Consider the following 12654-nt stretch of genomic DNA (forward strand, 5'->3'; position numbering starts at 1 on the left):
TTTTTTTTTTGCGGTACGCGGGCCTCTCACTGTTGTGGCCTCTCCCATTGCGGAGCACAGCCTCCGGACACGCAGGCTCAGCGGCCATGGCTCACGGGCCCAGACGCTCCGCAGCATGTGGGATCTTCCCTGACCTGGGCACGAACCCGTGTCCCCTGCATCGGCAGGCGGACTCTCAACCACTGCGCCACCAGGGAAGCCCTCAGCCATCTTTTTACCTCCATTTATTGTGCTTTTCCCCTCCCACTACTACATATAAAATTTAAAAATTCATTAAATATCAATAAAACTAGTGGAAAATGAAGCAGTTAAAATGATGTCCTTTCTTATCTGTCGCAGCCTTCGGGTGAATCAGTGATTTAATGTGTGATGGCTGGAATCGTGGGCCTGTCTTATGCACCTTTCTTTAGTAAATAGAGTGCCTCAGAGGTAAACCATTAAAGTGAATGCAAACAAATCACCAACTTGCTTTATCTGCTGCCTTTGCTTTGTCACCAATATTTTTACCCCCATCCATTCCCCGTTTAGTCATTATGTTGAAATCGTGCAGTCGCACCCATCCCACAGTAAAGCAGTGGCTTTATTATCCGCTTGGCCTGATTTCTCTTACCATGACCCAAGGTCAAAGGGAAGCGCTACCAAATCCCACGCAGAAGACCATGTTGCTAAAACTCAATTCTACTGCTTATAATAGAAAAAAAAGAGGCAAGGAAATCTGTTTTTATTATGTTTTTAGGGAGTGTTAGGTCATTGGAACACATTTTCAATGGCATGATGCCTGTTTTAATATACTTGTCCATTAAAGTAATGTAAAATCAGTTTTTTATTGTGACACCGAGAAAGGATCACTTTAGTAAAACTAAAATTTAGGCTGGTATGATTTTTATATGTAGTAGTCTTTCTTTACATTTAAAGGAAAAAAAAATCTTAATCCAAGCTTCAATCACTATTGTGGTACAGCCTACATTTTCAAATATGTGTTATTTGAGAAAATACATTAAAATCATACACACACACACACACACACAGTTTTTAAACAAGACTTTTTAAAACGCTCTTTTAATCTGAATTCGGCTTCTCTATTCCTGTAGAATTCTGCAGGGTGGCATGGTGGTTGGTTGTGTCAATGTTGGTTCCTGGAATAAGATTGTCATCTTCCCCTTCAATTAAAGAATCCCACTGATCAAAATCTTTCTGAAGTCCTGTAAAATACAAATGTCACTAAACATATTCAACTTTGGAAAGTTCAGTGCCTCTAGGTGGCACCCTAGCCTCACAAACGACCCACATTGCGTCACCATTATGGAGGCAAGGTGCTCTGTGTGAGCTCTGTGTGGCTTCAACATCAGAACGAGAGATGGAATTGAGGCACTATGCTGTCCGAACCCTCTGCATGGAAATCCGCCCCAGCCTTCACAGAAAGACTATTAGCTCTAATAGGTGGGCTTGCTGCCTATGACGCATAGTATGCAAAGCAGCAAAATTAAATTGTTTTCAAGTGGACTGACTGCAGTGTTCCATTGTAAACCAACTGGGAACAGAATGGGACTCATGCACAGTTAAGATAAACAGTTTTTTCCTGAGAATCATCTGGTTTATGTCAGGAAAGAAGATCCCTTTCTTACCTAAATGCTTTTGCAAGAATGCTAACGAAGCTTTGTTGCTAAGACCCATGGCTACGTTTGAATCTATTTCTCCTTTCAGTGTGAATATGTAGCCAATTATTTTGCCAGTTGCAAACGTGAAGTCAGCAAAATTCTGATGGACTGAACCCCTGAAAGAGAAAGGAGACATTTACAAATCACTTTGTTGGACAAAATTATTTCTGTAGTTACCGTGCAGGGAAGATGCTGGTCTGGTTGGCCTATTTACGAAAACCAAGGAAACAAAATTTGTAGATTTGATCTCCTTAGATGTACTTGAGGGTCACAAAGATGATCATTTAGGGGTGCTAGAGTATATATTCTTCCTCCCGTCTAGATCAATAAGGCAAATATTGCTGTCTTGCTTGGCATCTTGGTTTTAGAAGAGATGATTCCAGCTTTGTAGAGGACATGATTACTTTCAATTTGAGTAGGTGGAATGCTTTATATGTTGAGGGTCCCTGAACTCAGAGCCAGAATCCTGCCCCCTTACCACCACACTTAACTGGATATCTATTTGCTGTTGGGCAAAAACACTTTGCATTTAAGCCTCGGATTAAGTAGGTTAAAAGATAGACAAACAAAATTTTGCCTTGTATTATTTAAACTGTAAGCACCTCATAAATATCCCTTATTGATGGACTTGAAATTCACCAACAGCCTAACATCAAATAGGATGGCCATTTTTTTTTAACATCTTTATTGGAGTATGATTGCTTTACAATGGTGTGTTAGTTTCTGCTTTATAACAAAGTGAATCAGTTATACATATACATATGTTCCCATATCTCTTCCCTCTTGCGTCTCCCTCCCTCCCACCCTCCCTATCCCACCCCTCTAGGTGGTCACAAAGCACAGAGCTGATCTCCCTGTGCTATGCGGCTGCTTCTCACTAGCTATCTATTTTACATTTGGTAGTGTATATATGTCCATGCCACTCTCTCACTTCGTCCCATCTTACCCTTCCACCTCCCCATATCCTCAAGTCCATTCTCTAGTAGGTCTGCGTATTTAATTCCCGTCTTGCCCCTAGGTTCTTCATGACCTTTTTTTTTTTCTTAGATTCCATATATATGTGTTAGCATATGGTATTGGTTTTTCTCTTTCTGACTTACTTCACTCTGTATGACATACTTTAGGTCCGTTCACCTCACTACAAATAACTCAATTTCGTTTCTTTTTAAGACTGAGTAATATTCCATTGTGTATATATATGTGCCACATCTTCTTTATCCATTCATCTGTTGATGGGCACTTAGGTGGCTTCCATGTCCTGGCTATTGTAAACAGAGCTGCAATGGACATTGTGGTACATGACTCTTTTTGAATTATGGTTTTCTCAGGGTATATGTCCAGTAGTGGGATTGCTGGGTCGTATGGTAGTTCTATTTGTAGTTTTTTAAGGAACATCCATACTGTTCTCCATAGTGGCTGTATCAATTTACATTCCCACCAACAGTGCAAGAGGGTTCCCTTTTCTCCACACCCTCTCCAGCATTTATTGTTTGTAGATTTTTTGATGATGGCCATTCTGACAGGTGTGAGATGATATCTCATTGTAGTTTTTTTTGATTTGCATTTCTCTAATGACTAATGATGTTGAGCATTCTTTCCTGTGTTTGTTGGCAATCTGTATATCTTCTTTGGAGAAATGTCTATTTAGGTCTTCTGCCCATTTTTGAATTGAGTTGTTTGTTTTTTTGATACTGAGCTGCATGAGCTGCTTGTAAATTTTGGAGATTAATCCTTTGTCATTTGCTTCATTTGCAAATATTTTCTTCCATTCTGAGGATTGTCTTTTCGTCTGGTTTATGGTTCCCTTTGCTGTGCAAAAGCTTTTAAGTTTCATTAGGTCCCATTTGTTTATTTTTGTTTTTATTTCCATTTCTCTAGGAGGTGGGTCAAAAAGGATCTTGCTGTGATTTATGTCATGGAGTGTTCTGCCTATGTTTTCCTCTCAGAGTTTAATACTGTGTGGCTTTACATTTAGGTCTTTAATCCATTTTGAGTTTATTTTTGTGTATGGTGTTAGGGAGTGTTCTAATTTCATTCTTTTACATGTAGCTGTCCAGTTTTCCCAGCACCACTTATTGAAGAGGAAATCTTTTCTCCACTGTATATTCTTGCCTCCTTTATCAAAGATAAGGTGACCATATGTGTGTGGGTTTATCTCTGGGCTTTCTATCCTGTTCCATTGATCTATATTTCTGTTTTTGTGCCAGTACCATACTGTCTTGATTACTGTAGATTTGTAGTATAGTCTGAAGTCAGGAAGCCTGATTCCTCCAGCTCTGTTTTTCTTTCTCAAGATTGCTTTGGCTATTTGGGGTCTTTTGTGTTTCCATACACATTGTGAGATTTTTTGTTCTAGTTCTGTGAAAAATGCCAGTGGTAGTTTGATAGCGATTGCATTGAATCTGTAGATTGCTTTGGGTAGTATAGTCATTTTCACAGTGTTGATTCTTCCGATCCAAGAACATGGTATATCTCTCCATCTATTTGTATCATCTTTAATTTCTTTCATCAGTGTCTTATAATTTTCTGCATACAGGTCTTTTGTCTCCTTAGGTAGGTTTATTCCTAGATATTTTATTCTTTTTGTTGCAATGGTAAATGGGAGTGTTTTCTTAATTTCACTTTCAGATTTTTCATCATTAGTGTACAGGAATGCCAGAGATTTCTGTGCATTAATTTTGTATCCTGCTACTTTACCAAATTCATTGATTAGCTCTAGTAGTTTTCTGGTAGCATCTTTAGGATTCTCTATGTATAGTAGCATGTCATCTGCAAACAGTGACAGCTTTACTTCTTCTTTTCTGATTTGGATTCCTTTTATTTCTTTTTCTTCTCTGATTGCTGTGGCTAAAACTTCCAAAACTATGTTGAATACTAGTGGTGAGAGTGGGCGACCTTTTCTTGTTCCTGATCTTAGTGGGATTGGTTTTAGTTTTTCACCATTGAGGACGATGTTGGCTGTGGGTTTGTCATATATGGCCTTTATTATGTTGAGGTAAGTTCCCTCTATGCCTACTTTCTGGAGGGTTTTTATCATAAATCAGTGTTGAATTTTATCGAAAGCTTACTCTGCATCTATTGAGATGATCATATGGTTTTTCTCCCTCAATTTGTTAATATGCTGTATCACATTGATTGATTTGCATATATTGAAGAATCCTTGCACTCCTGGGATAAACCCCACTTGATCATGGTGTATGATCCTTTTAATGTGCTGTTGGATTCTATCTGCCAGTATTTTGTTGAGGATTTTTGCATCTATGTTCATCAGTGATATTGGCCTGTAGTTTTCTTTCTTTGTGACATCTTTGTCTGGTTTTGGTATCAGGATGATGGTGGTCTCGTAGAATGAGTTTGGGAGTGTTCCTCCCTCTCTATATTTTGGAAGAGTTTGAGAAAGATCGGTGTTCGCTCTTCTCTAAATGTTTGATAGAATTCGCCTGTGAAGCCATCTGGTCCTGGGCTTTTGTTTGTTGGAAGATTTTTAATCAGTTTCAGTTTCAGTGCTTGTGATTGGTCTGTTCATATTTTCTATTTCTTCCTGGTTCAGTCTAGGAAGGTTTTGCATTTCTAAGAATTTCTCCAATTCTTCCAGGTTGTCATTTTATTGGCATATAGTTGCTTGTAGTAATCTCTCATGATCCTTTGTGTTTCTGCAGTGTCAGTTGTTACTTCTCCTTTTTCATTTCTAATTCTATTGATTTGAGTCTTCTCCCTCTTTTTCTTGATGAGTCTGGCTAATGGTTTATCAAATTTGTTTATTTCTCAAAGAAGTAGCTTTTAGTTTTATTGATCTTTGCTATAGTTTCCTTCATTTCTTTTTCATTTATTTCTGATCTGATCTTTATGATTTCTTTCCTTCTGCTAACTTTGGGGTTTTTTTGTTCTTTCTTTAATTGCTTTAGGTGTAATGTTAGGTTGTTTATTTGAGATGTTTCTTGTTTCTTAAGGTAGGATTGTATTGCTATAAACTTCCCTCTTAGAACTGCTTTTGCTGCATCCCATAGGTTTTGGGTCATCGTGTTTTCACTGTCATTTGTTTCTAGGTATTTTTTTTATTTCCTCTTTGATTTCTTCAATGATCTCTTGGTTATTAAGTAGTGTATTGTTTAGCCTCCATGTGTTTGTAATTTTTACAGATTTTTTCCTGTAATTGATATCTAGTCTCATAGTGTTGTTGTCGGAAAAGATATTGATACAATTTAAATTTTCTTACATTTACCAAGGCTTGATTTGTGACCCAAGATATGATCTATCCTGGAGAATGTTCCATGAGCACTTGAGAAGAAAGTGTATTCTGTTGTTTTTGGATGGAATTTCCCATAAATATCAATTAAGTCCATCTTGTTTAATGTGTCATTTAAAGCTTGTGCTTCCTTATTTATTTTCATTTTGGATGATGTGTCCATTGGTGAAAGTGGGGTGTTAAAGTCCCCTACTATGATTGTGTTACTGTCCATTTCCCCTTTTTTGGCTCTTAGTATTTGCCTTATGTATTGAGATGCGCCTATGTTGGGTCCATAAATATTTACAATTGTTATATCTTCTTCTTGGATTGATCCCTTGATCATTATGTAGTGTCCTTCTTTGTCTTTTGTAATAGTCTTTGTTTTAAAGTCTATTTTTTCTGATGCGAGACTTGCTACTCCAGCTTTCTTTTGATTTCCATTTGCATGGAATATCTTTTTCCATCCCCTCACTTTCAGTCTGTATGTCTCCCTAGGTCTGAAGTGGATCTCTTATAGACAGCATATATGTGGGTCTTGTTTTTGTATCCATTCAGTAAGCTTGTGTCTTTTGGTTGGAGCATTTAATCCATTTACATTTAGAGTAATTATTGATACTTATGTTTCTGTTACCATTCCTACTCTTGTGTTTCCTGCCTAGAGAAGTTCCTTTAGCAGTTGTAAAGCTCGTTTGGTGGTGCTAAATTCTCTTAGCTTTTGCTTGTCTGTAAAGGATTTAATTTCTCCGTCAAATCTGAATGAGATCCTTGCTGGGTTGAGTAATCTTGGTTATAGGTTTTTCCCCTTCATCACTTTAAATATGTCCTGCCACTCCCTTCTGGCTTGCAGAGTTTCTGCTGAAAGATCAGCTGTTAACCTTATGGGGATTCCCTTGTATGTTATTTGTTGTTTTTCCCTTGCTGCTTTTTAATATTTTTTCTTTGTATTTAATTTTTGATAGTTTGATTAATATGTGTCTTGGTGTGTTTCTCCTTGGCTTTATCCTTTATGGGACTCTCTGTGCTTCCTGGACTTGATTAACTATTTCCTTTCCCATAATAGGGAAGTTTTAACTATAATCTCTTCAAATATTTTCTCAGTCCCTTTCTTTTTCTCTTCTTCTCCTGGGACCCCTATAATTCGAATGTTGGTGTGTTTAATGTTGTCCCAGAGGTCTCTGAGACTGTCCTCAATTCTTTTCATTTTATTTTCTTTATTCTGCTCTGCAGTAGTTATTTCCAGTATTTCATCTTCCACGTCACTTATCCGTTTTTCTGCCTCAGTTATTCTGCTATTGATCACTTCTAGAGAATTTTTAATTTCATTTATTGTGTTGTCCATCACTGTTTGTTTGCTCTTTAGTTCTTCTAGGTCCTTGTTAAACGTTTCTTGTATTTTCTCCATTCTATTTCCAAGATTTTGGATCATCTTTACTATCATTATTCTGAATTCTTTTTCAGGTAGACTGCCTATTTCCTCTTCATTTGTTAGGTCTGGTGGGTTTTTACCTTGCTCCTTCATCTGCTGTGTGTTTCTCTGTCTTCTCATTTTGTTTAACTTACTGTGTTTGGGGTCTTCTTTTCGCAGGCTGCAGGTTCGTAGTTCCCGTTGTTTTTGGTGTCTGCCCCCAGTGGCTAAGGTTGGTTCAGTGGGTTGTGTAGGCTTCCTGGTGGAGGTGACTAGTGCCTGTTTTCTGGTGGATGAGGATGGATCTTGTCTTTCTGGTGGGCAGGTCTACGTCCAGTGGTGTGTTTTGGGGTGTCTGTGGCCTTATTATGATTTTAGGCAGCCTCTGTGCTAATGGGTGGGGTTGTGTTCCTGCCTTGTTAGTTGTTTGGCATAGGGTGTCCAGCACTGTAGCTTGCTGGTCATTGAGTGGAGCTGGGTGCTGGTGTTGAAATGGAGATCTCTGGGAGATTTTCGCCATTTGATATTATGTGGAGCTGGGAGGTCTCTTGTGGACCAGTGTCCTGAAGTTGGCTCTCCCACCTCAGAGGCATAGCCCTGACCCCTGGCTGGAGCACCAAGAGCCTGTCATCCACACGGCTCAGAATAAAAGTGAGGAAAAAAAAAGAAAGAAAGAAGAAGATAAAATAAAGTTATTAAAATAAAAAATAGTTATTAAAAAAGTATTTTTAAGTAATAAAAAAAGGAAAGAAAGAGCAACCAAACCAAAAAACAAATGATAACAAGCGCTAAAAATTATACTAAACAAAACAAAACAAAACAGAAAAAACTGGACAGACAGAACCCTAGGACAAATGGTAAAAGCAAACTATACAGACAAAATCACACACAGAAGCATACACATACACACTCACAAAAAAAAGAAAAAGGGAAAAAATATATATATATCATTGCTCCCAAAGTCCACCTCCTCAATTTGGGATGATTCATTGTCTATTCAGGTATTCCACAGATGCAGGGTACATCAAGTTGATTGTGGAGATTTAATCCGCTGCTTCTGAGGCTGCTGGGAGAGATCTCCCTTTCTCTTCTTTGTTCGCACAGCTCCCGGGGTTCAGCTTTGGATTTGGCCCCGCCTCTGCATGTAGGTTGCCGGAGGGCGTCTGTTCTTTGCTCAGACAGGACGGGGTTAAAGGAGCAGCTGATTCGGGGGCTCTGGCTCACTCAGGCCGGGGGGAGGGAGGGGCATGGAGTGTGGGGTGAGCCTGCGGCCACAGAGGCCAGCGTAATGTTGCACCAGCCTGAGGCGCGCCGTGCGTTCTTCCGGGGGAGTTGTCCCTGGATCCCGGGACCCTGGCAGTGGCGGGCTGCACAGGCTCCCCGGAAGGGGGCTGTGGATAGTGACCTGTGCTTGCACACAGGCTTCTTGGTGGCGGCAGCAGCAGCCTTGGCGTCTCATGCCCATCTCTGGGGTCCGCGCTTTTAGCCGCGGCTCGCGCCCGTCTCTGGGGCTCGTTTAGGTGGCACTCTGAATCCTCTCTCCTCCCGCACCTGGAAACAATGGTCTCTTGCCTCTTCAGCAGCTCCAGACTTTTTCCCGGACTCCCTCCCTGCTAGCTGTGGTGCACTAGCCCCCTTCAGGCTGTGTTCACGCGCCAACCCCAGTCCTCCCTGGGATCTGGCCTCTGAAGCCCGAGCCTCAGCTCCCAGCCCCCGCCCGCCCCGACGGGGGAGCAGACAAGCCTCTCGGGCTGGTGAGTGCTGGTCGGCACTGATCCTCTGTGCGGGAATCTCCCCGCTTTGCCCTCCGCACCCCTGTTGCTGTGCTCTCCTCCGCGGCTCCGAAGCTTCCCCCCCTCCAACCCCCGTCTCCGGGGCTTCTAGTGTGTGGAAACCTTTCCTCCTTCACAGCTCCCTCCCACTGGTGCCGGTCCCGTCCCTATCCTTTTGTCTCTGTTTATTCTTTTTTCTTTTGCCCTACCCAGGTACGTGCAGAGTTTCTTGCCTTTTGGGAGGTCTGAGATCTTCTGCCAGCGTTCATCAGATGTTCTGTAGGAGTTGTTCCACGTGTAGATGTATTTCTGCTGTATCTGTGGGGAGGAAGGTGATCTCCACGTCTTACTCCTCCACCGTCTTGAAGCTTCTCCCCAAAATGGCCATTTTTTACTGCACATTTTCTACTACCTCTGAGACATGTGACACTTGATTTTCTTGCATTTGTTTTTTCCCTTGACATCACATTTTCCCTCCTTTCCCGAACTGCTCTGTTCTTCACTGGCTCTTCCCCTAAATCCTCAAGATTCTATTAGACCAGTTCTTTTCGTACTTTGTGGTCTCATCTCCTCCATAGATTTCATTAATAATATACAAATTATATACTTTGCTAATTTGTGGCCAGACATCTTTACCCAAGGCTAATAAACCACACCTTTCCAGCCCCACCCAATGCCACTTTTCCTCTTCACTTTGCTGCTTATAAGCAAGCCACCATTCTTTTAGGTATCTCTACGCAAAACCGAGGCCCAGACTCTGCTCACTCTTCCCCACATCCCAATCCAAACTTGAGAGTCAAAAGTATAAAGAAGGTAAATAGAGGCAGGGTCGCGGCACAGCTGAGAGCAGAACCCCGGATGCCACCAACAGTGGAGAGATGGCCTGAAGAGGAGGAGACAGTGGGGGAGAAAGGGAGGAAGCCATCTACAGGATGCGAGAAGCAAGAGAGAGTGGGGTTAGTGTACCCAAGGGAGGAGAAATGGGGGTAGTCAACAGGTGGGAGGGATGCAGAGAGAAAGGCTGAGGCTGCCAATAGGCGACTGAAACTTCTATGTCCTCAGTGGGGCCATTTTCAGCTCACTGGTGGCAGTTCAGGAAGACAGACTGCAGAAGTCAGAGTAAATGGATGTAAGGACAGGGAATATTAAGTACAAGCTCTTCTTTCTAGCAGAGAAGGGAAGAAACAGAGAGAGTGATAGCCAATAAGGAAGGTTGGGTGTTCTGTAATATTTCTGCTTTAGAATTAAATAGACTTGCACATACCAATAAGCTAAGTTGACATCTTACCTTAAATATCTAGATCCTTCCTCACCATCTATCTAAAGTCTCTTGAGGGACTTCCCTGGTGGCACAGTGGATAAGAATCCACCTGCCAATGCAGGGGACACGGGTTCAATCCCTGGTCCAGGAAGATCCCACATGTTGCGGAGCAACTAAGCCCGTGCGCCACAACTACTGAGCCTGCGCTCTAGGGCCCGCGAGGCACAACTACTGAGCCCACGTGCCAAGAGCCTGTGCTCCACAACAAGAGAAGCCACCACAATGAGAAGCCCGTGCACGCACCGCAACGAAGAGTAGCCCCCGCTCACCACAACTAGAGAAAGCCCGCACGCAGCAACAAAGACCCAGCACAACCAAAAAAAATAAAAATTAAATTAAATCTTAATAATAATAATAATGTCTCTTGATCCTTCAAGACCCAATTCTACCCCAATTTCTTCTAAGCAGCCTTAGAGCCCTCCATTCTCTGTCCTGGGAGTGTTTACTGCCTTTACTGTGTGTGTTTCCTTCTTGCCACCTCTTCTGTGCCCTTCTAAGTAAATCAGGTTTCCGATAGGAGAGGAAGGAGCTCAGTCTTTGCTTTGTAGCATCTCATCGTGAGTTCAAAACGCTATTGGGAGTTCTTTTTCACATCCACGATATAAGCATGTTGCTGACCCTTCAAGGGACTCTATTATAGCTTTTGAGAATTTATAAATTCATCTACTTACCAAACAGATAAACACATTGCAGTTCTCAACAGATGATCTTACTTTTTTTCTAAAGAGTTCTTAGCCTAGCTTACTGATGGAATACTTCCCCCTATCCCAGCCCTAAAAATGTATAGGCTTGCTCTTACATTTAGATAAAGGTAGCATGTATCATGCAAATCTTATTTATCAGCACGTGCTGTACAGTATATTAACATAGTAAATAGTATTTAACATTAATAGTATATTAACACTACTCAAAAATTTGCATTTTAAAAAGAGTAAGTCTAAAGGCACTTGGAAACTGAGATTATCTAATATTCTCCCTTATTCCAAGTCTAAACAACAAATTGAATAATTCTAGAGTAGCAACCAAATGATATCTGTTACTTGTTTATCCAAGTTTCAAGTTTCTGTTTCAGATGATGTAGTAAGTCACTTACTGATACTTACCTGATTGTAATCATTTTTCTTTCTCTATCAGGTAAGTAGCATTTTTTCATTTTTATAATATTAGAAGGGTATTGGAATCGTTCCGAGTTGATAAAAAAGAGGGGCTGAGGAATTCTGGAATATACTTCATCACTCACTGGAAACATCCATGCATCCAGGGCGACACCACACCTGATCAAAGAAGTCTGGTTACACACTGGCCCAGATACAGGAATTTCTAATAATGCAAGGATTCAGAGACACACAGCACACCACATCATTACGGGTTATCTCACTGAGCTGAAGAGGTATTATACTTCACTATGGGAAAGGGATATGATTAGCTTTATAAGGTAGCAAACTTGTAATTATACAATCATTTTCTTTAGGAGGCATTTAAGAATTGCAACCTTTAGTAAGACACAATATTTAAAATTTTTTTATTCATTTTTTTTGTTATCTTTCAAGATAAATTTTAAAATATTATAAGTACTATAATTCTTCAAAATTGGGGGGTATCTGAAAAAATACAGTACATGCACTATTGCCCCTGTGTTTCTAGTCCTTCTGGACACTGTCGTGTACTCATTATACTTCCTTCAGAGTAACAGTTAGACCCATTCCTTTATATTTAGAGATGCTTCACCTGGAAGAGTGTCTGGGTGTTGAAGAAAAGCCTATGGAGTATATCATTGGAAAAAGAAATGTAATTAAGTTTCTTTTTAAAAGTAAGTTATCCTATGTTTCTTAGCCTTTTGGACACTCTATTTTATGTGCTAAATGGAGGAAAGAAGAGAATCCCCTTACGTTGAAACAGATTTTAAGAAATGTGAGATGAAGTTTCACAAATGATCCTACCCTCTTTCTGCATGGTTGGTTCTACATGATCTCATCAATCTGGGATAAAATGGTTCAAGAAAGAAAATATTTCTTCAAGTTAGAAGACTGGGGGCCTGACTTCCACCCACATAACTATGTAATTTTAGCCCACACTTCATCTTAAGGATGAAAAAAAAATAATTAAAAAATGCCCTGCCTATTGGGGAAGTCTAGAAAATAGTATAAGATGACAACATTTTTATTACAATTATTATGTCACAGATAATACGTACATATAAAGCTAAACTTCCAAATGAAAATAATAAGCCCTGAGCAGATGAATAATAACGAGGGAAAGTATTGAGAGAT

General features: G+C 40.4%; 1 protein-coding gene across 4 annotated transcripts in view; it reads right to left on the reverse strand.

The window, feature by feature from the left end:
• Positions 1 to 706: 706 nt before the first annotated feature.
• The window catches only part of PLA2G7 (phospholipase A2 group VII), a 34973-nt gene continuing 23025 nt past the window's right edge, over positions 707 to 12654 (reverse strand). For all 4 annotated transcript variants that reach the window (XM_032649696.1, XM_032649695.1, XM_032649697.1 and 1 more), the window contains 3 exons: positions 11488 to 11658; positions 1626 to 1774; positions 707 to 1202 (listed from right to left, as the gene is read on the reverse strand). In XM_032649696.1, coding sequence (XP_032505587.1) covers positions 1060 to 1202; positions 1626 to 1774; positions 11488 to 11658 — 463 coding nt within the window. In that variant the 3' untranslated portion in view covers positions 707 to 1059. The remainder of the gene's footprint in view (positions 1203 to 1625; positions 1775 to 11487; positions 11659 to 12654) is intronic.

This window comes from Phocoena sinus, chromosome 11 (assembly GCF_008692025.1).
Source record: "Phocoena sinus isolate mPhoSin1 chromosome 11, mPhoSin1.pri, whole genome shotgun sequence".
Taxonomy (NCBI): domain Eukaryota; kingdom Metazoa; phylum Chordata; class Mammalia; order Artiodactyla; family Phocoenidae; genus Phocoena; species Phocoena sinus.